Source organism: Ochotona princeps, chromosome 7 (assembly GCF_030435755.1).
Source record: "Ochotona princeps isolate mOchPri1 chromosome 7, mOchPri1.hap1, whole genome shotgun sequence".
Taxonomy (NCBI): Eukaryota; Metazoa; Chordata; class Mammalia; order Lagomorpha; family Ochotonidae; genus Ochotona; species Ochotona princeps.
In genome coordinates, this window is record NC_080838.1 from 49,112,055 (window position 1) to 49,138,871 (window position 26,817).

General features: G+C 37.3%; 1 protein-coding gene across 6 annotated transcripts in view; it reads right to left on the minus strand.

Annotated features, from left to right (window-relative positions):
* The window catches only part of RAP1GDS1 (Rap1 GTPase-GDP dissociation stimulator 1), a 153,519-nt gene that overhangs the window by 61,988 nt on the left and 64,714 nt on the right, over window positions 1-26,817 (minus strand). For 5 of the 6 annotated variants that reach the window (XM_058667027.1, XM_058667028.1, XM_058667026.1 and 2 more), the window contains exons 3-4: window positions 17,648-17,770; window positions 11,868-11,993 (exon numbers count right to left, since the gene is read on the minus strand). In XM_058667027.1, the coding sequence (XP_058523010.1) occupies window positions 11,868-11,993; window positions 17,648-17,770 (249 nt within the window). Of the gene's footprint in view, window positions 1-11,867; window positions 11,994-17,589; window positions 17,771-26,817 lie in introns of those variants that run through there. The other variant, XM_058667029.1, reaches the window with a different exon arrangement.

The window sequence follows — 26,817 nt, forward strand, 5'->3', positions numbered from 1 at the left end:
GAGTGAAGCAGTGGATGGAAGATTTTTCTCTCTGTATCTCATCTCTGTGGATCTGACTTTCCAATAAAAATAAATAAAAATCTGAGAAAAACAGTAATTTATAAATACCATTGCTGTCTAAAGTGCATACCAAACAAACAGAAGTTAATTGACAAAGCTCACTTCACAAGTAATTGGTAAAAATTTAAACTGGCACTATACAACACAATTTTCACTTCTTCACCAAACTCATGGAAAGTCACTAACACATTCATCGAGATTCATTTTGAGAGTGAGTGAATTTGAAAACTTCCATAGGAAGTGCTTTAAATAACAGTATTTAGACGCACAGCCAAGAATTAACCGTATATACAACCTTTTCTTCTATAGGCCTGTAAGAATGAACAAGTCGTAATTCATTTCTTTCCATGTGTCCAAATACTACGTGTGAAGTATAGGTACGCATGTGGGAGGGAGAAAGAAAGCAAGTGTATTCCCTTAGGAATAAAACTCTCATATCTTGCAGTCTTAGCTTTCCCATCATTATTCATTGTAGTTTGGGTGTTTAATGTACTTTTCTCAAACAACTATTCCTGCAAACTATTAAGAATTCTGATACATGAATCAAAAATTATTTTCTGAAGGTAAACTTCAAAGCCTAATCCCAAAGACCTATGCCACATGGAAAAATTCTGAAACAGAATACATGTTTAAGTCAAAGCAATGAAAACTCAAGTCCTACATTATCAGTGTTAGCTTCCAGAAAGTGATACTACTACAAAAGTATGACAATAAAAGCTACCGTGTCCAATGACAGAATAAAATGTTTCTAATTCTAACCTCATTCAGCAGAGGCAAATTTTGTCCTTTGTTGTACAGAAAGCATAGAAACAACAACAACAACAAAACCCAGGAAAATCTAGGAGTGAGCATTTAGCACAGCAGCTAAGTTGCTATGGGAAACTTGCACCCTAATATTGCAGTGTCTGAGTCCAGATCCCCACAGTGCTCTCCACTGCAGCTTCCTGCTGCAGTGTACCCCGAGAAGCAGCAGATGATGGGTCGGGTTCTGATAGCCATATGTGTGACCAGGCTGGACTCCTGGGGTCTGCCTGTGGTCTGGCTGTTGAACGCACTTGAATAGTGAACCATGATGGGAGATGCTCTGAGTCTCTTTCCCTTTCCATCTCAACTGCCCTGCCATCTCTTCATCTTCCAAATAAATATATTTGGAGGAACAGGGAAGATTCAATACATGAAATCTTCATACTTGTTTACTGTTTCATTATGCTGGCACATCTTTTTTGGATATGAGTTGCACTTCTTGGCACCATAGAGTATCCAGACAACTTTTACTTGGCAAATGATAAAGGCTTCTCTTCCAAGACAGAATTTTTTATCCTTGAAATATACAGAGCATCAATATATTTTTTAAAAACAGATTTTATTAGTAGAGTCATTATTGTATATGATAAGAGAACAATCATCCTTGTGTTAAAAGGAGGTCTTTGTATAGAAAATGGTGGCAGCAAATATCCAAATCCTTGGCAGCAGTATCATATCTTGAATATCACATACACCAGTTGTCTTTGATCAAAATCCTTACGTAAGAAATTTTTCTACTCACCTAAAATATACCACTTTTTAAATATTGAGAAGTGCTCTTTTTCTGAAACAAGTTAATGCTAAGCAGACATACTTATATTATTTTTCAAGAAATATTTAGAAGATATTTATGAATTTTGCTGAGGAAAATGAAAAAATGATGCTTTACTTCCTCCAATAATTTTGCTGAAGTTTTATTTTATACCTAAGCCACGTTCAAACACATCTCAAGCATTCAAATGAAACCCACCAACTGAAATTCAAAAAGCAATTTGTGGGCTTGGCACAGTAGCATAGTTGTTAAAGTCTTCGCCTTGCACACGCCAGTATCCTATATGCATGCCAGTACTAATCCTGGCAGACCCACTTCCCATCCAGCTCCCTGCTTGTGGCCAGGGAAAGCAGCCGGGGATGGCCCAAAGCCTTGGGACCCTGCACCCACGTGGGAGAACCAGAGGAGGCTCCTGGTTCCTGGCTTTGGAGTGGTTTGGCTCTGGCCATTATGGTCACTTGGGGAGTGAATCATAAGACAGAAGTTCTTCATCTCTGTACATCTGACTTTGCAATAAAAATAAATCTTAAAAGACGAAAAAAGCAATTTGTTCATATTGCAGGTGCATATAAAATTATGCAAAATTAGGCATAAAATCAAAAGCTGTAAATATTATATCAACGAAATTACAAGAATGAGTCATGAAGCAAAAGTCACCAAGACCACTGAATTTTCACATATAAAAGGGGGCTGGAAGGTAAATCATATTTAACTTCTGCCTATATGCTGAAAATGTTCAAGATACTTATATATATTAACACTAATAAAGCTCAATCAGGAAAAAGAATAAACTGTTTCATTTCCCAAAGCACTAGTATAATAAATGCAGTTTAAAAAAGTTTAAGTTATTATGTTCGTTGCACATATCAAAGCTAATATGTTTGTTCATTATGTTTGTTGCTAATAATGGTATTACTTATGGTAATACAGATTTCGCATCAGTTAAAAATCATTTAATGATTATACATTTTCAAACATATTCTCTACCAGATAATTCATAAATGAAAATATTTTACTCCCCATATTTTTATATTTCTGTTATTTTACCAAGACTGAATGTTGGTCAAAACAAAGTATGAAATATTGTTAAATTTATTCCTTTAAAATTTATTTAAAATGTTTTCTAAATAGTTTTCAGATAACACTATAATTTAATGTTTATATTTTTAGCAAAATTTCATAAAAACTAAATTTTATCCCACGTATTTAAAATTAGATGTTTTTAAAGATGACAATATATCTAATGGAAACTATTCCAATGCATGTCCACATATGATTTCTTTTTTTTTTTTTAAGATTTATTCATTTTATCACAGCCAGATATACAGAGAGGAGGAGAGACAGAGAGGAAGATCTTCTGTCCGATGATTCACTCCCCAAGTGAGCCGCAACGGCCAGTGCTATGCCGATCTGAAGCCGGGAACCTGGAACCTCTTCCAGGTCTCCCACGCGGGTGCAGGGTCCCAAATCCTTGGGCCGTCCTCAACTGCCTTCCCAGGCCACAAGCAGGGAGCTGGATGGGAAGTGGAGCTGCCGGGATCAGAACCGGCACCCATATGGGATCCCGGGGCGTTCAAGGCGAGGACTTTAGCCGCTAGGCCACGGTGCCGGGCCCGACATATGATTTCTGAATTTAACCTTAACTGATGACAGCACAGTTTTAGAGATACAAATCTTTATCTCACTCAGCAGATAAAATGTGAATTACCTTCCTTTAAATATTAGCACTTTCACATTCCCTACCAGACAAGGGAAATAACTTCCTTTGGAAGGCTTTAATTAATAAGAACATATGAAGTTTGGGCTGGCACAATGGCTCAACTGAAAAAGCCAGCATCCCATATGGATGCTGATTTCTGTCATGGCTACTCCACTTCCCATCCAGTATCCATATGGTCTGGGAAAGCAGTGGAGCACAGCACAAAGTTTTGGGACCTTGCACTTGCGTGGGAGACCCAGAAAAAGCTCCTGGCTCCCAGCTTCAGAAAGATTCAGCTTTGGTCATTGCTGCCATTTGGGGAGTAAACCAGCAGATGGAAAATCCTTCTCTCAATTGCCTTCTCTTTGTGTATCTACCTTTCCAATAAAAATAAATAGATCTTTTAAAAAAGAGCATGTAAAGCTCGTAAAACTTAAGCTCTTAAACAAAATTAGAAAACTAAAACATTAAAATGAGCATAATGATATGCGTGGATAGGATAGGGTTCCATAAGCAGACTTATGTTTTATGTCTAAATATTGACCACCAAAAAAAACTAGGCTGGTAAGGATTAGGGGTAAAGAATTTAAACCACAAAATAAACAGAATAGCTTTTTTTTTCCTAGAGCACTATAATCAAGATTTTCCCAAACCTATCTAAAACTTACTAATCAAGGAGGGAAAACAAAGGCTTTTGTTTCAAAAACTATGAGGGAGTCTAGTGTGCTAGTGAGAAAAAGAGGGCCCGGCACAGTGGCCTAGAGCCTAAAGTCCTCACCTTGAAAGCCCCGGGATCCCATATGGGCGCCAGTTCTTTTCCCGGCTGCTCCACTTCCCATCCAGCTCCCTGCTTGTGGCCTGGGAAAGCAGTCAAGGACAGCCCAAAGCTTTGGGACACTGCACCCGCGTGGGAGACCTGGAAGAGGTTCCAGGTTCCTGGCTTCGGATCGGCATAGTACCGGCCATTGCGCTCACTTGGGGAGTGAATCATTGGATGGAAAATCTTCCTCTCTGTCTCTCCTCCTCTCTGTATATCTGACTTTGTAATAAAAATAATTTTTAAAAAAGTGAGAAAAAAGTAACATGACTTCACAGAGAACACAAGAAAAATCATCTAATATTTTTACCATACACAATGATGTTCTCACACACGCTACTTCCAATTTCACGTCAGTAAAATCAGTAGCACTTACCCAAAACTAATATTCCATGCCTTTATCAAGGCATTAGCTCTGTATAGCAGCACTGAAGAAAAGTAGCCAAATAATGTGTTCTCTGTCCTACAATTTTTGTTAAAGTAACAATTCCTAAAACCTCAGAATCTCTAGTACTTTTGATTTCAAGTAAAAAATGAAAATATTATACTTCCTCAAATTATAAATTACCTGAATGCTTAAATCTGGAACAGTACCATGCAAGGAAAAAAACAGACCAGCAACAAACCATCTGGGTAGTGTCTCTCACGTTTGCACTTTGATTTCATTCTCATTGCTACATCACATTTGGTTTCTCTTATGACAGTTTCCTGATATCTCCTTCTTACATCTTTTCCTATGCCAATCTGAACTATATGCTGCTATCATGAAAATACCAATTTCTTCAGTTACTTTATACAAATTAATGCAAAAATAAGTCCTCTGTTATGCACATTTAATAAACACATTAATACACTGATGTAAAGATTTCTACCCACAGTAAGCCAAAACACCATTTTGATTTAAAAAAATCCTATCTTCATAACTGTTTACAAGACATTCCACAGCTCCAGTTCTGAACTTTACCCCATATTAGCATCACTTTGCTACTCTCTTTAATGGAGTTGACTTTTATCTTTCTAGGAAGAAGTGGCCAAACCAGGAACTTGGGACACCCTGGGAGTTGCCTGAACATGCTCTTTATTACCTGAAATCTTTTTCAACCTTTCACTTCTATACTTGTCTCTAAGGGAAAAATAACCTCTCTCAATCTAACACCAGCCTATTTCAACTCATTTACTGGGTTTATGATTTCATTTCTTATTATCTTTTTGTCTATGACCTTTCTCCATCAACTATTGCTCCCTCTAGGAAATTTATTCTTTTCTTGTCAATAGTATTCTCACTCAATAAACTTGTAGTCCTTTTTTATTCTGAAACAATTGATCTGGGGGATTGTTGTCTGAAAGTCAAATATAGAGGGAGAAGAAAAAATCAGAAGTAATTTTATCATTCACTTGAATTGTACAACATGTTAAAAAAAGACTACAGTCGATCAAATTTGAGAATGTTATGTGTATGTGTATATATACTCCTCCTACTTTCTGCCTCAGGAGATCTGAAAAAAATAAAGCCAGTTTCCCATAAAAAAGAGCACAGGTATGTCTCCTGAGTATATGGAGCTTCAATTAGGTTTTTATTTCGACATCACTGTCTCATAAGATGTTAATTAAAAAAAGCATAACACATGGACATGTACACTTCATGTACATGACATCTATTTTCTTCCAATTATAACATTTACATAATACAGCATCCCAACTTGGAAACTGGTATTTATATAATCAATAATCATATTAATATTTCACTTACATGTTCTAGGATGTATCTAGATATGTATGTTTAAGAAATTTTATCATATATATTGATTCATGTAACCACCATCAATATGCTGTTTTTAGATCCTATCATGCCAATCTGATAAACAGCTACTAAAAACTCAAAGGCAAGTATTCTTCTGGTTGCAGAGAATAAAATTTGGATATATTTTAGAACACACTGAAGGTTGATGCTGTAGCACAGAGGGCTGAATCGCCACCTGCAACAACAGCAAAGCATATGGCTGCATCTTTGAATCCAGGCTGCTGCACTTGTGATGCAGCTCCACTGTAACGTGCATGGAAAGCAGCAGGGGATGGTCAAAATACCTGGGACTGTACCGCACATATGGGACCCAGATGAAGCTCCCGGGCTTAGCCTGGTCCAGCCATGGCATGTGCAGCGATTTGGAAAATGAACCAGAGAATGAAAAATCTCTCTCTGCTTTCCACAAATAACAAACAACTCTCAAAACAATCACCACTACAAAAACAAAACTCTCACTGTGAAAATGTAAGGCATAGTGTAGGCAAAGTAGAACTGTATTTTCAGATTTTTAAACTTTTATCCTCAAAGCAAGTTCAACTACCAAATAGACTACCCGAACAGATACTTTTACTGAAGTATTCAGTATCATTTCTTGGATTTACTAATGATTACACAATAACATGGAAAACATTTTGACAAAATTTCTAGAACCGTTACTTCAGACACTGTCTGCCAACTGCAGTCATTATCTTTTAGTAGGTATCTGACATCCAGAGAACTAATAAATTGATTATATACCTTTTTCTGAATTTTGTTTCAAAAATTTTTGTGTAAGAATTGTTAAATATTTCTTTTTGACATAAAATTAAAGTTACAGAATAAATACAGATTATATAAAAATATTTCTGCCACATCAACTGCCAAAATGTTGATGTTAAACCACTGGTTATATATGGTTGCATATTAGCCCTGACTTTTAATAAATTTATCTTTGCTTTTCTATATAACTTCTGGCTTTTATTATTTTTTATTTTAAATATCATGTGTATTTAGAATATATATTACAATACATCAGCACACATTTTAGAAATGATTCTATAAACAATAATTTATTTTCTACTTACATATAATCTTACTTAATCCATACAATCAGATTACTTTATCAATGGGGAAACTAAAATCAGAAAGGGCAAATGACAAAATGCAATAGTAATGCTGGAAAATCTTATCTGCTTGTAGTTCCAGCCATCCAGGGAGACATATTACAATTTTATACATTTACATTAATTTTAAATGAATTGATAAGAAATGCATTATTTTTTCTTTGAAAAAGTTCAAATTGATACTTTCATCATTGTTTTTCATTGCAAAAACAGAAAATTTAAATATACACCCTGTTAATTGTCATTCATAATGCTCCTGTATTCGTGCTATTTTCTTTACTAAGTCTACCTGAGGGGGAAATATTTTGTGTATATTTCACAGGTTCACAAAACAGCATCAGTTGCAACCTGTATACTTAGGACATCTTTAGAATGAAGTATTTTCACGTAATATTACTCATACTTTCTATCTCCAGAGTAGCATTAGCATACAGATCATGTATGTATGTATATACATGATATTTTGATAAACTTATTCATAAACTATAAGATTAACTGGTAAATGTTGAAGCAGCAGTTTAGGTAATTTACTGGCTCTATTTTTTTTTAATAAGGTACATACAGACTACTGCAAATATACCTCGATTACCTTGGCAATTCCAAAGTATCACTGCACTCTGTTTATGCACATCTAACTGACCAATTTATTTGGTAACATATTGCAGTTATTGCTAATTATTTTTCGACATCTGCAGTCATCTTTCTTTATACTAAGGTAGCGTAACATATTAAGAATTACTACTGAAAAAATGGTTACATATATATAGCTGAATATCCTTCCCATTTAACACTTGACTTCCATGAAATAAACAATGTCCTATTTGCTTCACAAACACCACCTCCCTTTGCATATCTGTTTATTCAACAGGGATCAACAAAACAGTTTTCCTTCCAGATCATGTTACACAGCATATGCATGGTTAAATGTGCTGATCCTCCCAGGACTAGGAATAGTTATATAATAAGCAGTAATTCTACCTTTAGAAAATGGCATACTTAATTTAAAAAGGTTCATTCTTCTTGCTCTCTCTAGAAAAAGGACAAATATTTCATTGCATGGTAACACTGTAATCTAGCTTCTATTAGCATCTTTTAACCAGTACATTAAATATCTTTTATTTCCTAGCCTCAACCAGTGATTAAAAAAAAAATTCAGTCTGTCTAATCACCAATTTATTCCTCGGGATTATAAATGCAGGATATAAGAATTTATCATAAAGGTTTTCCAAATTTATAGGTCACTTAAAATATCAGAAACTTAAAATGTGCACAGTTACATAAACAAAGCAAATCACTGAGAGAAGAGAATAACACAATGGATGGAGACAAAGCACTCGTATCACCACTGAGAGAACGGTAATGAACAGGACAAACGTGAGCACGTTTGGTTATAAAAAAAACCACATTCCCTACTGTATCTTCTTAAATGCACAGCTTTGCTGATTTCTTTCCTAACTGAAATACAAACTTTCTCTATTCTTAAAAGGAGTCAAACTTCTCATTAAAAGAAATATTTGGCAAAGTTAAACCATAAGGTTTTTTTTTTTTTTTTTTTTGAACATTGTTCATTTCTGAAGTCTGGATACTTTGAAAGAAAAACCTATAAATGAAACGACTGGGGGTTCTTTGGAATGAAACAAAAAGACTGAGCATTTTAAATGAAATACAGTTCCAGTCTGTGATTCTCTAATCTCTATATGCAAAATGGATACTAGAAGACAAAAAGTTCATCAGCAACAAAGCCTCATTTCATTGCTTTTAGGATATACAGCCATCTGTTATTTGACCTTAGGATTATAAAAGACTGTTTTCATCCATTAGAAGAGTTCCTAAAATGGAAACTGTCAAGGTTGGCCAAATTGAAATCTGACCTACTTTTCCCCAACGATTTCCATGGATTTTATGGCAGACACATTTTTCCCACAGAGGGAGCTTTCCTCCTTTCAAATAAACTATGTTATCAAATGTTTTACTTCCTAAACTATCAAAACAAAAATCTGTAGGGCACTTAAAAGATTTCTCAAATATTTATTTCCAATAGTAAACTACTTATACTACTTTCTGTGTGCGTCTGCTTTACTGTCTGCTGTAATCACCATCATCTGAATAAATTCTGAAAAATCACTTAGATCATATTAATAAAATAGAAGTCAGAGAAGACATTTGGCTGAGCAGTAAAGAGGTCAGCTGAGATACATCTCATATCAGTGCCTGAGTGCAAAACCTAGTTCCGGTTCCTGCCTCTACCTTTGTGCTAATGGAGACCATGGAAGGCAGCGGTGCCTGCTCAAGTACTCAAGGCCTTCCCACCCTGTGGGAGACTCAGACTGTGTTCCCAGTGTCCAGGTGCCCAGCTTCAGCTTTGGCTCAGCTCTGGCCGTTCCACATCTCTAGGGAGTAAACCAAAGATGGGAAGCTCTATGTCTCTGCCTCTCAAATATTAAGTCAGATTGACTGCTTAGTCTGACAAGTATATTTGATAAAAAATTTTAAACATTTTTGTTTGGAAGAAAAAGATTCTTTGTATTTGCAAGAGTACCAGGCCTAATTGTTTTATTTTTTTTTTCTGTTCCTTACAACACAAAAACACTGAGCATTATATTCCTAAGAGGGAAGGTAGCTGATGAATTAACTAAAATAGACGCCATTAAGCTTTTAAAGAGAAATTTTTTAAGTTCCTTAAAATGCACAACTGACAAAACAGAAAAATACCTGCCAAGTAAATTCACAAGTCAATCACATCGCATCGCACTTACAGACTTCTGCATCATCTTGTAACTTAAAAATAGGCATTGTAGTTTTTCTATTATAATCCTGGAGAAATCACTAAGGAGCTAAAAATTTTAAGTTCAGATAAAAGGATAAGAAATCATGCAGATGTTTGGAAAAACTATGCATAAGACAGAATACTGAATACATTTTCATCACATGATTTAGAGTAATAAATCACTTTGCAAATTTATTAATTTTTTAAAACTACAAACCTCATTTTCCTTAACTAAGGTTAAAATATATAACAGCATGGCATCATTATGCTTAGTTACTCATTTAATTAGAACTGAAGTAAATGACAAAGAATAATTATAAATATTTATTGATAATAAATGCCAAAGAATATCCACTGAACTTCATAAGGCATATTCCTAAAGATGCTATAAATGAATAAGCTTAAATCTCATCAAAATAATAATCTTATTACCTGGACATGACCCCAAATTGAAAGTAATTAGGAGTATACAGAAAGTAAAACAATTATGCCCATTAAAACATAGCAATATAAGACAAATGATAACTATGTGCTTTTTCTATTTTGCCAATATTAAGTGAAACTCCACAGCAAACGTACTCAACCAGATAATAGTCTTATGTGCAACTAATACATAATTCAAGAAAAACTATGCTGAACAATGCTTGAAGAATATTTTTGGTAGCCTTATCCAAATAATTAACACAAGGGGATAAGAATAAAATCAGTAATAATCAAAATACTCCAAACATATGCCATGAATCTTTGGCTATGTCTCAGTAAATAGCTTTCAAATATGTTTCACTAAAAATAATTATAAAATATATATTCAGAGCTCACATTACAAGCTGTAGCACTGGATGAAAATCATAATTATGAAAATGTAAAATTAGAAAGTACAAGAATTTTATAAAGCTAATATCCTAGTATTAAAATAACTGGATTGGAGGAAGCAGATATATTTACAGAACAGAGCATTAGAAGCCATAAATTAAGATTCACTTTCAGACAGCCATGCCCTCTTACGAACTATTGGTACTTCAAGTCTTAATGGGCATAGAAACATACTTCAGAAAAAAGAAAAACGGAATATTAATGAGGCTTGCTTTGCCAATATTGTTATATACCATTGTAACTGACAAACTTTTTTATCTAGTTTTTCCTTATATATAATTGAATTTGCTTAGGCCCTTATTTGCTGTCTGGCTCATGTAGATTTATAATCCACTTTTGGAAGCAATGTTTGTGATGAAAGGACCATATCTTTGTGCCTATAAAAAATACTACTCAAGTTACAAACTCAACAGAAAATCAGCATTAAAAATTGTCTGAATTACATCAATAAAATGAAATTCCTAAGAGATTTAAAGGTGCATGATAAATGTGTTCTAATTCACAAAATAACAATCTAAAGAAAACCAGAAAAAGCCTAGTTAATATGAATATACTCAAGATTTCTCTATACTTTGTTTATATGTAAAGATTGTAACATTTTCACAATGTACCCATACCTGAGATCTTGCTTTTGCTTGGTTAGTAAACAGTGTTAGTTATCACAGAAGATGATGAAGATGACAATGAGATAACGATACATAGGAATGGAGTCAATACAAATGCAACAGGCCACTCTAGTTCTTAGGAAGATAATGATTTTATGAACAGTTTTCACTGAGTTACAATTAATTAAAAATGTATGTGAAATTTAAAAAATCTGACCAGAAGTATTCTCATTCTTAGAGTGCTTCAATAAAACACAACTGAGAAGATACACATTTGCAATTTAGCTAACCTTAAAACCCCAGTTTCTTAGAAAGTGACTTATTTCCCTCAAAAATATGACTAATGCTAATACAGGAAGAGAATTCTCAATTTCTGAATTAAGAATACCGTGGCCCAAATTTCCATTGGTTCTGCCAAATAAGCAGAGCTAAAAAATATAGCAATTGATGTCAAGAGTCTTAGATTAGTAAAGTCAATCTCTGCACCCAAGTGAAATTAACCTGAAAAAAAAAAATCACAATTCTTAGCAATGCACAGCATGTGCTGGCGTGCCAACACTTACGGCTATCATAACATATGTTTCCTAGAGCTCTGCCCGTCTGAAGCAGTACTTCTTGGTCTTTGCTGTTCAGCAACTGTACCAGCGGAGAAATCAAGCCGGCATCCACACATGGGATTCTCATAAATTCTGAAAATAAGAGAAATAATTAATTTAAAAAGCTAAAGAGTCACAACTTATATGTCATTTCCCTTAATAAAGTACTTATCACTACAATGTTTAGGCTAGCTTACTATTTAATTCAAAAGCATACTGTTACAAACCTACTAAATAAGGATATGTTAGGAACTAAGCTCACAAAAATGAGTATGGGTCATATTTTTATTTTCATAGGCTTCTTTATAAACCAGAGGATTTTTAAATTAACTTTCATCACAATTAATCTGCAACTATCTTATAATAACTGGATTGCTCTGGAAGCAATATGAGGAAACACTGGCAATGATTTTCATATGAGCTTGATAATTACACTGCCAGTCATCAAAAACTGACTTTTTTTGTTATATGCTCTCCAATTTAAAAAGCTATCAGCGAAACATTGAAAATAATACATCCATTTCAATTGGTAAGCCCTCAGGGAATCATCTACTCCTTATGTTAATTTATTAATTTTATAAAATAAACTTTGTAGCTTACTCCTATCAGTTGCACTATCCACGTTTTTACTGATTTACAGAATCAACTGTTAAGCTTCTTATATTTCAAACTTTTTCCTTATTTTGTATCTCAATACATACTGATTTCTAATGATATGAACACGACCATGATCAGAAATAAACTTTTTATAGTGCCTCATGATGGAGCATATAATTTAATGATAATGAAGATAAATAATTAATGTTAGAGCTCTAATAACCAATATTAAAACCGGCATTTTTGATATCATCACTTACCCCACGGAATATTCAGGTCAATGAAGTTACTCAACAAAGAACTCATTCCCCATAAATAAACAAACAAAACCTGTCCTACTAAAACAAAAATATTTACACATTTACAAAAATATTTATTAATCTGAAAGTCAGGATAACATAGGAGAGGGAGGGGGACGGGGGGAAGTGGAGAAAAGGTGGAGGGGGGAACATACTGAGAGAGACAGAGAGAGAGCGAGAGAGAGGAAAAACCCTCCATTCTCTGACTCACTCCCCAGATGGCTAGGACTAGATGAGGCAGTAGCCAGGAACCAGGAGTTGTGCCTCACTTCTCATTTGTGGGTGGCAGGGGCCAAAACACAGGGACCATCTTTAGCTGTTTCTCCCAGGTCAACAGCAGGGAGTCAGACAGCAGTCAGAGCAGCAAGGACACAAACCAGTGCGCCACAGGAGACGATGGCCCAACTTGCTATGCCACAAGGCTGGCCCATGCACAGGCTCTTTCAAAGAGTTATTTCTCCATGGACCCTCATAAGCAATCTTCCTTCTATTTATTTACTTTAAAATTTTAGAGCACTCAAAAAGGCTATTGTTAGCTGTCACCTTTGAAAGCAACTTCTTTCCCTCCTTAGCAGTAAGGGACATTGTTCCTTCCTATCCTCTCTCTAACATAACACAGTATTACCAAAAACTTTCAATATTTAAACTTCCAAGATCGATAGAGTCCTTCCTACGTTTAAACTTTGTCACTGATAGTTTTAACTCAGCAGTATGAACTGTCCTGTTATGTGTCCAGAGAAGGAATTATGCTGTACACATCTATTAACTGAATGATCATTTGTTGATGACATATCAATCTAGTTGATGACCTCTTAATCTAATGGTTAGCTTAGACTCTTCATAGGTCTTAAATCTTAAATTAACACGTCACCAATTCAAAAGTATCCTTCTCAACAGGCTCTGTGCAGTTTCCAACAGTGAGATCATTTCATTAACACAAGATACAATCCATCTGCACTCTTGCTTCATAAACAGAACCTGATTTATCGTTATGTCTGTTTTGGTGTTGATATTCTTCAAGCATGACAATTTCTACTTGTTATTACTTTGGTTTGTTCTTACATTCTCACTGCCGACAGTGTCACTTTTTCAAACTTTGATTCTTTAATTGGATCTTCAGGTAATCTTGAAAATGATGCAGGGTAAATTACAGGAAAATTATAGAATCAAATAAAACTTTTCCAAACCATTTGTTTACTCAAAACACAACGACCAAGGTAGAATGGTGCTCAGCTTTCAGGAAATGTAAAAGAAAACACTGCTAGACTCAGGAGAGAGTAATAAGCCTAACAAGTCTGTCTCTCTCTTTAAGATTTATTTTTTATTGGGAAAGTCCTTCTCTTTTAAGATAATCCACTTTTGAAAACAAACAGTGGGGGCCCACTTAAACTAATCTTGAACATAGGACATTATTCTGGTGTGTGTTTGTGATCATATTGTCAAAGCTTTAGAATGGCTGTAGAGGTTATCCTTAAGAGTTCCTGTAGCCACCCCTTCAACATTCACATGGCATAAGCTGACAACTTGGTCACAGCTGGCTGAATTCCGGCTACAGTCCAGCTTTGTACAGCAGGCTGGTCTAACTAAACAGAACAAGGGTAATGAATTTTAAATAAAAAAATAATAATAAAATTAAAAAGGTCAGTTGATCTCCCATAGCGTTAGAATAGAGAAGTGGCGTGGGGAGCACAGTATAGATAGACCAAAACAAAATACAGTGGAAACCATGAGGTACTGCTGTGTGTGTGTTTACATAGAAAATTCATTTTGATTTCTGTATAAGTGGATTTTAATGTAGAGATCCAATACTAAGCAATAAGCAATGCTCTATCCCAATGTCAACTAATTTTAATATAAATCTGATTTCTTTTTTTTTTTTTTAAAGATTTTATTATTATTGGAAAGCCGGATATACAGAGAGGAGGAGAGACAGAGAGGAAGATCTTCCATCCGATGTTTCACTCCCCAAGTGAGCCACAACGGGCTGGTGCGCGCCAATCCGATGCCGGGAACCAGGAACCTCTTCCGGGTCTCCCACGCGGGTGCAGTGTCCTAGTGCATTGGGCCGTCCTCGACTGCTTTCCCAGGCCACAAGCAGGGAGCTGGATGGGAAGTGGAGCTGCCGGGATTAGAACCGGCGCCCATATGGGATCCTGGGGCTTTCAAGGCGAGGACTTTAGCCGCTAGGCCACGCCGCCGGGCCCTATAAATCTGATTTCTACATAACTATATATTCTTCTCACAATTTTAGTATATTTGTTAACTGAATTAATTTCTAAACATTGTAAATATTTCTTACTTATCACTTACCTATTTGAATTATATTCCTTTTGGTATCTTTTGAATTTACAGGCTTTTGAAAATCAAAAGACAGTTTTCTTTTCACATACACTGAGATTTACTAAAACTCCTTTTTACAATAATCTATTTTATGTAAAAGATTTATTTTCTTTTAAAAGTCAAAGGGAGAGACAGGGTGAGAGATCTTTCATCTGCAACATGAAAAGGATAGATGAAAAAAAGAAAGGAGGGGAGCCCAGCATGATAGCCTCGCGGCTAAATCCTCGCCTTGCATCTGCCAGGATCCCGTATGGGCACTGGTTCATGTTTTGGCTGTTCTACTTCCCATCTAGCTCCCTGCTTGTGGCCTGGGTAAGCAGTAGAGGATGGCCCAAAGCCTTTGGGTCCTGAACCCATGTAGGCAATCTGGAAGATGCTCTGCTTGACTCCTGGTTTCAGATCAGCTCAGCTGTGACCACTGCAACCACTTGAGGAATGACCCAGTGGTCGAAAGATCTTTCTCTCTGTATTTCCTTCTGTTTATCTGCCTTTCCAATAAAAATAAAATGAATCTTAAAAAAAAATAAGTGTTTTTGGTTTTCACTGAGACCTGCTTCTCAAGATTTATCCTCATAAAAAATTATATACAGGACACGTAAGAATGGATGTGTGCGCGCCAATCCTAAGTTTACAATTCAGTAAGACTGAGAGGATCCAAGAATTTGTATGCAACAAGTTCTTGGGTGACTGATGCTGCTGATCCAATTAGGAAACTGCTGCTTTGAAGAAACAGATAACAAGTGTCTCAAGTTTGCTTGCTTTTGCACTTTCACGTCAGTTCATTGCATATATTGTATTCCTGTACTCAGACTACTCATGTTCCTCTACTTTTATGTAGAAAACAGGGAAAAGAAACAAAGAAAAAAAACCAAATCTATAAATGGTAGCTCCTAAGTGCCTACCTGCATAAGCAGGACATTTCACCTCTTTGTCTTCAGTATATATAAAGGAATACTTCATTTAAAGGCGGTAAGAATCTTTCACTATAATATATGGTCACAGCTATCATTCCAATTCAGTTCGTCCTTTAATCTTCCTACCAATCTTCTGAATTTTGAACATCAGCATATAGCCAGATATTTTAGTTTCTACATATTTTTGTATATACAAATTTAAATATTCCAGTACTTTGTATTTAATACAAATCTAACACGCACATGCGGATTCTTTTCTCTGTGGCTACATAACACTATAGTAAATATGAACAAATAAACTTCAAACATCATTTTTTTTGGTTCAGAGAATCTTTTTCATTGTGAAGATTCTAAGAAATATAAGCCCAGTTAATATAAGCTGCTGTATCATGTTATATTTACAAAGATGTGTAATTATTTTAAAAAGAACAATCAACAAGATTCTAGTTCTCAGCAAGTCACATAAAAAAGCAACACACTGATTAAGTAATAAACATCCAAATGCATTTAAGTTATTTTTTACCAATAAATGCTAGTCAGCACCTCATTAAAGTAGGAATGTTAAAAAACTGAATCTTTGGGGTAACGCTGTTTTCTACTATTGTATTATTAGAAGAAACCTCTGGCAGAATTATCATTAAACTGTGACAAATCATTATGAAGAAACGATACAATTAAAAATAACAATATATAGGCAGAGCAATGCATTCACAAAAATCCTGCTACCCAAATTTCCAAATTTGTGCTACAGTATACGTGCTCACTCTTACAAAACCAATTCATTGACTGACTTGAAAGGTGACTATAAAATGGGAGAAGGAGAGAGAAAGGGAAAGGGGAGGAAGATGGCGAATGACGGCCTAAGTACTTTGGTCCTTGTCACTCACTTGGGGAGACCCTGATGGAATTTCTGGCTCTCGGCTCTAGCCTGAACCATCCTTTCATATTGTGGGTATCCGGGGAATGAACTAGCAGATGGAACACCACCCTCTTCTGTCTCTCATTCTGCCTTTCAAATGAACAAAATAAGGCATAAAAAAGACTCACTGGGTATAAACAATACTCAAGGAAGAAACTATTACATAATCCAAACTATGCAATCATTATTGTTTTCCTAGAGAATTCTTACACTAGAATCTAAGAAACATAAACATTCTTTGAAAATGAGTATCAAAAACAGAACATATCCCTCAACTGCAACAAATCAAACACAAATGCCAGAAGGACAAACAAAAGAAAAATAAATATCTGAGTGTACTTGAGCATAACTAATACCTATATTAGAAAAGGCATCTATCATGGCAATACATTGAATTACTCAATGGCAAGAAGTAGAATCTATTATAATCATATAACACAAGTATAGCTGAGGCTAGTAATTCTTTTCCTTAATTCTATTCTAAAAGAATGAAATAGCAAATGACAAATGTATGAGTAAAATGACTGTAACATTAGTCATTTAAAACAATATATTAAAAAGGAGAAATTAAAAACATCTAATCTACAAAAGTAAAACATAAATTAATAAAACATACTGACAAGTAAGGTGTAAAACTGAAGATGTTCTCAGCAGAAAAGTTCTTGAGGAAAACCTCACCATTTTTGGCTACTTCTGCTATGACGTTAGCTACTTTGGCTGTGCAGGATGACTGTGGAGCCAACAGATTTGCAAACAATTGAAGTATTCCACTTCCTTGTATTTTTTCACTTGTTTCCATATCTGAAAGAAAGAGATACAAAGAGTCTCAGAGAAAATCTGTAACACCAACATTTTCCCCCAATCCATAATAGACATTAGTTTCAAGAAAAATCAAATGCATATTTATATAAAATTATCCACTTTTATCTTGCAATTTAAGCTGCTCAAAACACTTCACAATACTATGGCCAAGTTACAAAGGGATTCTTTCCAGACATATTATTATATCATACCTTTTCTACACCCCTTTCATATTCATAGGTACAACAGCACAATACCATATTTTATATAAACCATATGGTTACATATAATACTACAGCAATTCTGAACAGTGGAAGTCATTGGTTCAGAACTCCAGTTGGTGAATTGGTAATGCAAGATGCTCTTTTTCTTTCCTTCTTTTTTTTTGCTAAAATATGAACAACGAGCCTACACTACAAAAGAATTTTGTGTCTGTTAAAATAATAAGCAATGTGAGTACTTGGAGTAATAACGCAAATAAAAATTTAAGGAAGTGAAATTACTATTTGTGAACACTCAAGAGAAATGGCATGTATGTAAATATAGAGGGTTACAAAAACCATTATTGCATTTCAATTCCATTTAATTCCTACACATCTTTCAGATACTGAGAAACACACACAAATACAACAGACCCTCTGTATATCTGATTTCTGCATACCCACCTTCAACCGAGAATCAGAAATGTTAGGAGGGGGAAATGTGCACACTGGGCATGTACAGACTTTTTTGAGGGGTATTATTCCCTAAATCTACAATGGCTGAACTGACACATCATTTATGTTGTAAGAAACTAACAGATGGGAAGATGGCCGACCATAGAGAGCTGGTGTAGGGCAGTGTGGGGACAGAGGGGAACCGATCCAGCAGAGAAACAAGCCAGGAGACACAGAATTGAGGGGATAGGTGTAGGAAGGTCACTGGAGTTCGCTGAAGTAAGAAGATCTACACAGCGTGGAGAGACAACCATCAAAAGGAAAAAAGAGGAGACAGCACGCCGTGAGAATTTTGGTGAGTCACCATCCCAGCCAGGGGGAAGGCGGCGGAATCTCAGCCGTTCCTGGGAGGACAAAGACGGTTGGAAGGACAAAGACGGTTGGAAGCACAGGCGTCCACACCCACAGGGGCACAGACCACTGGAGTGCAGGAGACCCTAAAGGAGGCTACTGGATTGAACAAAGGGGGCATCATCCCACGAAGATAAGCGGGGGGGGGGGGGGGGGGGGTTGCCCAGAAACTTGCCTTGCAGCAGGTCAGCAACTTTGACAGAGTGCAGAGGAGACTGGAGCTGCGCTCTGGGTCCGGGTTACAGTAATCCCCAACTCAGCTAACTACAAGAGTCTCCAGTGGAAACTGCTGCTGGGCTCAGTCTGAGCATTAGGAGCGGGGCAACACTCGGCAGAGCCTCCCTGGACAGAGGTGCAGGCTGGTGGGAGCACAGCTACATGACTCCCACGGCTCTGCTCCCAACGGCAGAACACCTTTGAGAAAGTGCAAAAAAAAAAAAAAAAAAAAAAAAAGAGAGAGAAAGAAAAGCCTTGTAAAGGGGGCAGGGCAGGACTGTGAACTTGAACAGATCCCCGGCTGTGCTCAGCTCAGCAGGAGACCCCGAAGCAACTGCAGGGCAAGTTCTCCCAGCGGACCTGTGTCCTGAGGTGGTGCAGGGGCCCCAGCTACACGCGGCTCCCGCCCCAAGCCCAAGAGGCGGGACCGGCTCTGTAGACCTGTGGCCTGAGGTGGCGCAAAGGCCCCTACTACACGCGGCCACTGCCCCAGCTCCCGCCTCGAGCCCAAGAGGCAAGACGAGACTCTGTGGGCCTGTGGCCTGAGGTGGCGCAGAGGCCCCAGCTACACGCGGCTCCCGCCCCCAAGCCCAAGAGGTGGGACTGGCTCTGTAGACCTGTGTCCTGAGGTGGCGCAGGGGCCCCAGCTACACGCGGCCACGGCCCCAGCTCCCGCCTCGAGCCCGAGGCAAGACGAGACTCTGTGGACCTGTGGCCTGAGGTGGCGCAGAGGCCCCAGCTACACGCGACTCCCGCCCCAAGCCCAAGAGGCGGGACCAGCTCTGTAGACCTGTGTCCTGAGGTGGCCCAGAGGCCCTGAGCCCAAGAGGCAAAACACAGCTCAGCAGAGTAAACCAACCCAGACGGAGGCGTGGAGCAGTGTGTCTTACAGTGGAGCAACGACTGTGAGTGGGAGCTGCAGGGGGAAGGCCTGGCACTAGGGCTGGGACATAGAGTCTCCTGACCCAGCTTGGGGCTGTGGTCTGCAAACTCCGAACAACAAGCAGCTGGAACCCCCTGCTGTGCTTAGCTATACTTAGGCCAACACTCCATACAGCAGTTGCTGGGTCACACTTCCTATAAGCTACAGCACCGAGGGCAACGGCTCCAGACAAGCAAGTCAGAGGCTAAAATCCCAAAATGGCAAGAAACAACAACACAATGAGGAGAAGTATCAGAAAAGGTAATGACTCAGAAGAAAGATCAAGCATTTCCCCCCAAAACAACCAAAAACTAATCTCAATACCTGAGATGCAAGATGATGACTTAGAGGAATTACCAGAGAAGGAATTTAAGAAACTAGTGATGAGATTCATCAGAGACAGCGAGAAGCGTTGGGAAGAGTCCAAGGAATTTGAAAACCATGTCATTGCAGAAATAAATCAAGTCAAAAAGGGAATCCTCGATATAGAACACAAAATTGAAAGCCTAACCAACAGAATGAACACAGCAGAGGACAGAATATCAGAATTGGAAGACATTCAGAATGAAAGGCAGCAGTTCATCCTACAGTTGGAGACAAATCTGGAGAAAGCCAATAGGTTCATACAGGAAATGAAAGACAACCTCAAAAAATCAAATATTAGAATAATAGGCCTTCCAGAGGGAGTGGAAAAGGAAATAGGCTTGCAACGGGTGTTCAATGAGATATTACAGGAGAACTTCCAGAACACCGGAAATATAAATCCAGCACAAATCCAGGAAGGTCAGAGAACCCCCAATAGATTCGACCCAAAGCGATCCTCACCCAGACATGTGGTCCTCAAACTGCCTTCAAGCAAATACAAAGAAACAATTCTAAGACAAGTAAGAAAAAAGGACAAGATTACTTTCAGAGGAAGGGAAATCAGAATCACAGCAGATCTCTCAGAAGAAACACTCCAGGCAAGAAGAGAGTGGGGTAAAACCTTTCAAATCCTGAAACAAAACAACTGCCAACCGAGAATAATGTACCCGGCAAAACTCTCATTTGTATTTGAGAATGAAATTAAATATTTCAACAGCAAAGAGAAACTAGAAGAATACACTAGCACGAAACCGGCCCTAGACAACCTCCTCAGGAAGGTGCTAAACCCAGAGAGAAAAATGAAAACCAAAATCAAAGATGGCAAATGGGAAGACCTCCCCACTAATATCCATAAGAGGATAGTCAACCAGGCAGCGATTCTAATAGTCGCAAATATACACTTGCACACTTACACACACTCATGGCAGCTCAAAGTCAATTTCTCTCAATATTATCTCTAAACACAAATGGCCTAAATTCACCAATCAAAAGACACAGATTAACAGAATGGATTATCAAACAGCACCCAACTATCTGTTGCCTAGAAGAGACGCATCTAACCAGAAAAGCCTCTAAGAAACTGAAACTAAAGGGATGGAAAAAGATATTTCATGCCAATGGATGAGGAAAAAAAGGCTGGGGTAGCTATTCTAATTTCAGTGATATAGACTTCAAGCTGACAGACATCAAAAAAGACAGGAAAGGTCGCTATATATTGGTGAGGGGACTAATACATCAGGAAGTAATCACCATTGTGAATATATATGCACCAAATTCCAACGCGCCTAGCTACGTGAAGCAATTACTTACAGACTTAAGAGGAGACATTGATATGCACACAATAATAGTGGGGGACCTTAACACCCCACTAACAACAACAGACAGATCAACAAAACAAAAACTCAACAAAGAAACAACAGAGCTCACACAAACAATAGAACAACTGGACTTGGTAGACATTTATGGAACTTATTACCCCAAGGCCACAGATTATACATTTTTTTCAGCAGTACATGGCACCTTCTTCAGGATTGACCACATGATAGGACACAAAGCAAACATAAATAACTTCAAAAAGATAGGAATCATACCATGACCACCATGGAATGAAATTGGAAATCAGCAATTCAAAATGCCCCAGGAAATACAGAAACTCTTGGAGGCTGAAAAATATGCTATTAAACGAACAATGGATCAGAGAAGAAATTAAAGATGAGATCAAAAAATTTATGGAAACCAATGAAAACCCTGACACAACATTCCAAAACTTATGGGACACTGCCAAAGCAGTGCTGCGGGGTAAATTCATCGCAATTGGAGCTCATGTCAAGGCCCAAGAGAGGCGTCAAATACAGGAACTAAGCACATACCTCTAGGATTTGGAAAAACAGTAGCAGAAGAACCCCACATACAACAGGAAACAAGAAATAATCAAAACAAGGGAGGAAATCAATCATATAGAAATAAAAAAAAACTATACACAAAATCAATGAATCAAAAAGCTGGTTTTTTGAGAAGATAAACAAAATAGACACCCCACTGGCCCGACTGACAAAGAAAAAACAAGAGAAGGCAAGAATTAACAGCATCAAAGATGAAAAAGGCAACATAACAACAGACACTGCAACCATTAAGAACATAATCAGAAATTACTACAAAGCACTATACTCCAACAAATCAGAAGACCACCAAGAAATGGAAAAGTTCTTAGACTCACACAACCTGCCAAAACTTAGCCCAGAGGCAACAAACGACCTGAACAAACCCATAACTGAAGCAGAGATTGAATCAGTGATTAAAGATCTCCCAACAAAGAAAAGCCCAGGCCCAGATGGCTTCACTGCAGATTTCTACAAAACATTCCGAACAGAACTAACCCCAATCCTCTACAAACTCTTCAATATAATAGAAAAAGAGGCAACTCTTCCAAACTCATTCTATGAAGCCAACATCACCTTAATCCCAAAACCAGACAGAGACCCAACTGAGAAGGAAAACTACACCTATTTCTCTGATGAACATCGACGCTAAGATTCTCAACAAAATCCTAGCCAATAGAATTCAAAAAATCATCCGACAGATCATTCATCCAGATCAAGTAGGATTCATCCCTGGAATGCAGGGATGGTTCAACATCCGGAAATCCATAAATGTGATACACCACATCCAAACACTGCAAAACAAGAACCACATGATAGTATCATTAGAAGCAGAAAAAGCTTTCGACAAAATCCAACACAATTTCCTCCTAAACACCCTAACCAAGGTAGGTATAGATGTAAAAATCCACAACATAATCAAAGCAATATATAAAAAACCCAATGCCAGCATCATACTGAATTGAGAAAAACTGGAACCCTTCCCACTGAAATCTGGAACAAGACAAGGATGTCCACTTTCTCCGCTGCTGTTCAACATAGTCCTAGAGGTACTCACTGAGGCCATAAGACAAGAAAAAGAAATCAAAGGAATCCAAATGGGAATCGAAGAAGTCAAGCTTTCACTATATGCAGATGACATGATTCTCTACATAGAAGACCCAAGAGACTCAATACAGAGACTGCTAGATCTTATACGAGAGTTTGGAAGAGTGGCAGGGTACAAAATTAATGAACAAAAATCAACAGCCATAGTGTATGCAAATAGCCCAAAGATGGAAAAAGACCTAACCAGCTAGATACCATTCAAAATAACTGAGAAAAGTATGAAGTATCTGGGAATAAACCTAACCAAAAATGTAGAACTATTTGAAGAAAACTACAAACTACTTAAAAAAGAAATTGAACAAGACCTCGAAAGATGGAGTAACATCCCATGCTCCTGGATAGGTAAAATCAATATCATTAAACTGTCTATACTGCCAAAAGCAATATATACATTCAACGCAATCCCAATCAAATTGCCAAAAACATTCTTCACAGATCTGGAAACAATGATTCAAAGGTTCATCTGGAAACACAAAAAACCAACAAATAGCTAGAACCATTCTCAAGAACAGGAAGTTAGCAGGGGGAATCACAGTCCCAGACCTCTGGACATACTATAGGGCAGTGGTTATCAAAACAGCCTGGTACTGGCAAAAAAACAGAGAAGAAGATCAATGGAGCAGAACAGAAACACCAGATGGGAACCCACACAAATACAGCCAAATAATCTTTGATAAAAGGACAAACAATAATCCAGGCAAATGGGAAGGTCTGTTCAATAAATGCTGTTGGGACAACTGGTTAATAGCCTGCAGAAACAAAAAGATAGATTCACATCTCTCACCATACACTAAGATCAGATCCAAATGGATAACAGATCTAAACCTACATCCAGAAACCTTCAAACTTTAGGAGAAAATGTTGGAAACACACTGTAACACTTAGGGGTAGGCCCTCACTTCCTAAAAAAGATTCCAAAAGCAGTAGAAATCGAGACCAGACTAAACAAATGGGACCTCATCAAACTAAGAAGCTTCTGCACAGCTAGAGAAACAATCAACAAAGTAAAAAGGCAACCCACAGAATTAGAGAAGATCTTCGCGCACGACATAGGTGATAGAGGGCTAATTTCCAGAGTATACAAAGAATTACAAAACAGCCAAAACACCAAAATAAACAAGCCACTCAAGAAATGGGCACGGGAAATGGGCAAGAACTTCACAAAGGAACAAACCCAAATGGCAAATAAACATATGAAAAAATGCTCAAGTTCCCTGGCAATAAGGGAAATCCAAATTAAAACATCAATGAGGTACCACCTAACGCCAGTAAGACTGGCCCACATGAATAAAAGCACCAACAACACTTGTTGGCGAGGTTGTGGCGAAAAGGGAACCCTACTCCACTGCTGGTGGGGCTGCAGCCTGGTACAGCCTCTATGGAAATCAGTATGGAGAACATTCAAACAACTCAAAATCAACATTGTGTATGATCCAGCTATAGCACTCCTAGGAATATATCCAGAACACTTGTTTTCTGAGAAACCAACATGCACTCCTATGTTCATAGCAGCACAATCAGTAATTGCAAAAACATGCAAGCAGCCAAAATGCCCATCAGCAGAGGATTGGATAAGAAAGCTATGGTTCATCTACTCCATGGAATACTACTCAGCTATTAAAAAAAAACAAAATGCAGTTCTTTGTGGCCAAATGGGCCAAACTGGAAACCATAATGCTAAGGGAAATGAGCCAATCCCAAAAGGTTAAATACCACATGTTTGCCTTAATTTAAGATGACACGATATTATGTATAACATGTTATGTTAGGTTTTTTATATGTTGTGTATAAACTAAAATTGAAATGTCAAGGAGATGGTCACAGAAGGTGGTTAAGAACTCGCATTTACTTTTACCATATTGGTTACTCATTATTATGTCAATTAATTCCATAATGATGTAAATTTTCGCTGATGGTATGTTGGAGCTTTTAATTGATTGGGATGATACTCTGCTGGCTCTGTCTTCAGACCAGAGAGGGTATACCTAAGAAGCCGTTGAGCTTGACTGGACAATAAGATGCTGGACTCTATGTTTGGTATATGCTTGCAATGGGGGAATCTCAACTGAACTTGAACTGTGGTTATGCAACAAGGTGGAGGAATCCACCATGGTGGGAGGCTTTCGGGAGGGGTGGGGAGAATCCAAGTACCTATGAAACTGTGTTACATAATACAATGTAATTAATGAATTAAAAATAATAAATTTTAAAAAAAAGGAAAAAAAAAAGAAACTAACAGATGATTTAAAGTACATGGCAAGATGTCTGTACTGTAAGTTGTAGAAAAATAGTCTGTCATTTATATAAGAAACACGATACCAGTAAAGGGTTCTAGAAACAATCTTCTGTAAATACCAAAGGATGGATGAAATAGAAAAGCATAAAAATGTCTTCCAAAGCCTGTGGCAGCTGAGTAGTAAAATCACTTTAATAGATTAGTTTTAGGAAATCCATGAAAGGACATATATATTTCTTTATGTAAGAACTGATCATTTAAAAGTATCTTTCCAACTGTGAATCCAATCTATTTTTTTTGCAAATTCTAAAATCTATTTTATAACGGAAAATGAGGAATTTTTAAAAACAGTAATAAAATTAATAACAAGTGAGAAATAGATTAGAAGCTGCTCATAGTAAAATGAAGCACTGCTACTAAAATTTTGGTTTGAACTAGGAATATGTATATGTAACTATATATGAACGCATTGCTATTTGTAAAATATTTCTCCAACCATGGGTCTTGACCAGAGACCCATATCTATAGACTAAAATTTGAAGACACCATATGAAAATCTGACACCTAAGGCCCATTAATTTAAAATGTCCCTCTTTTAACAGAAAGCCAAAATAAACTGAACTCCACTGCCATGTTTAAATACTTCCTTTTCTGATCAACATACCAGACGCACAACCTCAGAAGATGGGGACACACTGCCCCGGGGATCCGGCCCCGCCATCTGCTGCTGCTGGGATGACACTAAGAGTCTGGCATATGGCATGGATCACAATTAGATGTGAAGGTGCGGCATTCATGTGGATAGGGGTGAACAGGGTAACTACAAACCATTCATGCACGTCTCGGTTTTAACTATTACTAAAAGAATGGCATAATATCAGAGCTCCTACACAATGAGATTTTCCACAAAATGCAACTAAAGGAATTGGGAGAATGCTGAAAGAGGAATCAGGAATCAGGAATGGTCTTTTCATAATACTATTATCTGAGAAATACATGGGACAGGGAAAACATAACCTAATTTTTCATACAAATTTGATTTCTACTTTAAAAAAATCTGTAGGTTTAGAATTTTAAAATGAAGTATTGCCTTCTTTCACATAAAAATGAAATCCTGTCCAACACTTCACCTGGCCTGATGGTGCAGGGGCTGTTCACTTATCACACTGCCAGTGATAGATAAGATAAAGTAGGCTAGCGGGCCAGAGAAGCTTGGGAAAAACAATAAAACAAGACAGGATATGATGCCACAGCAG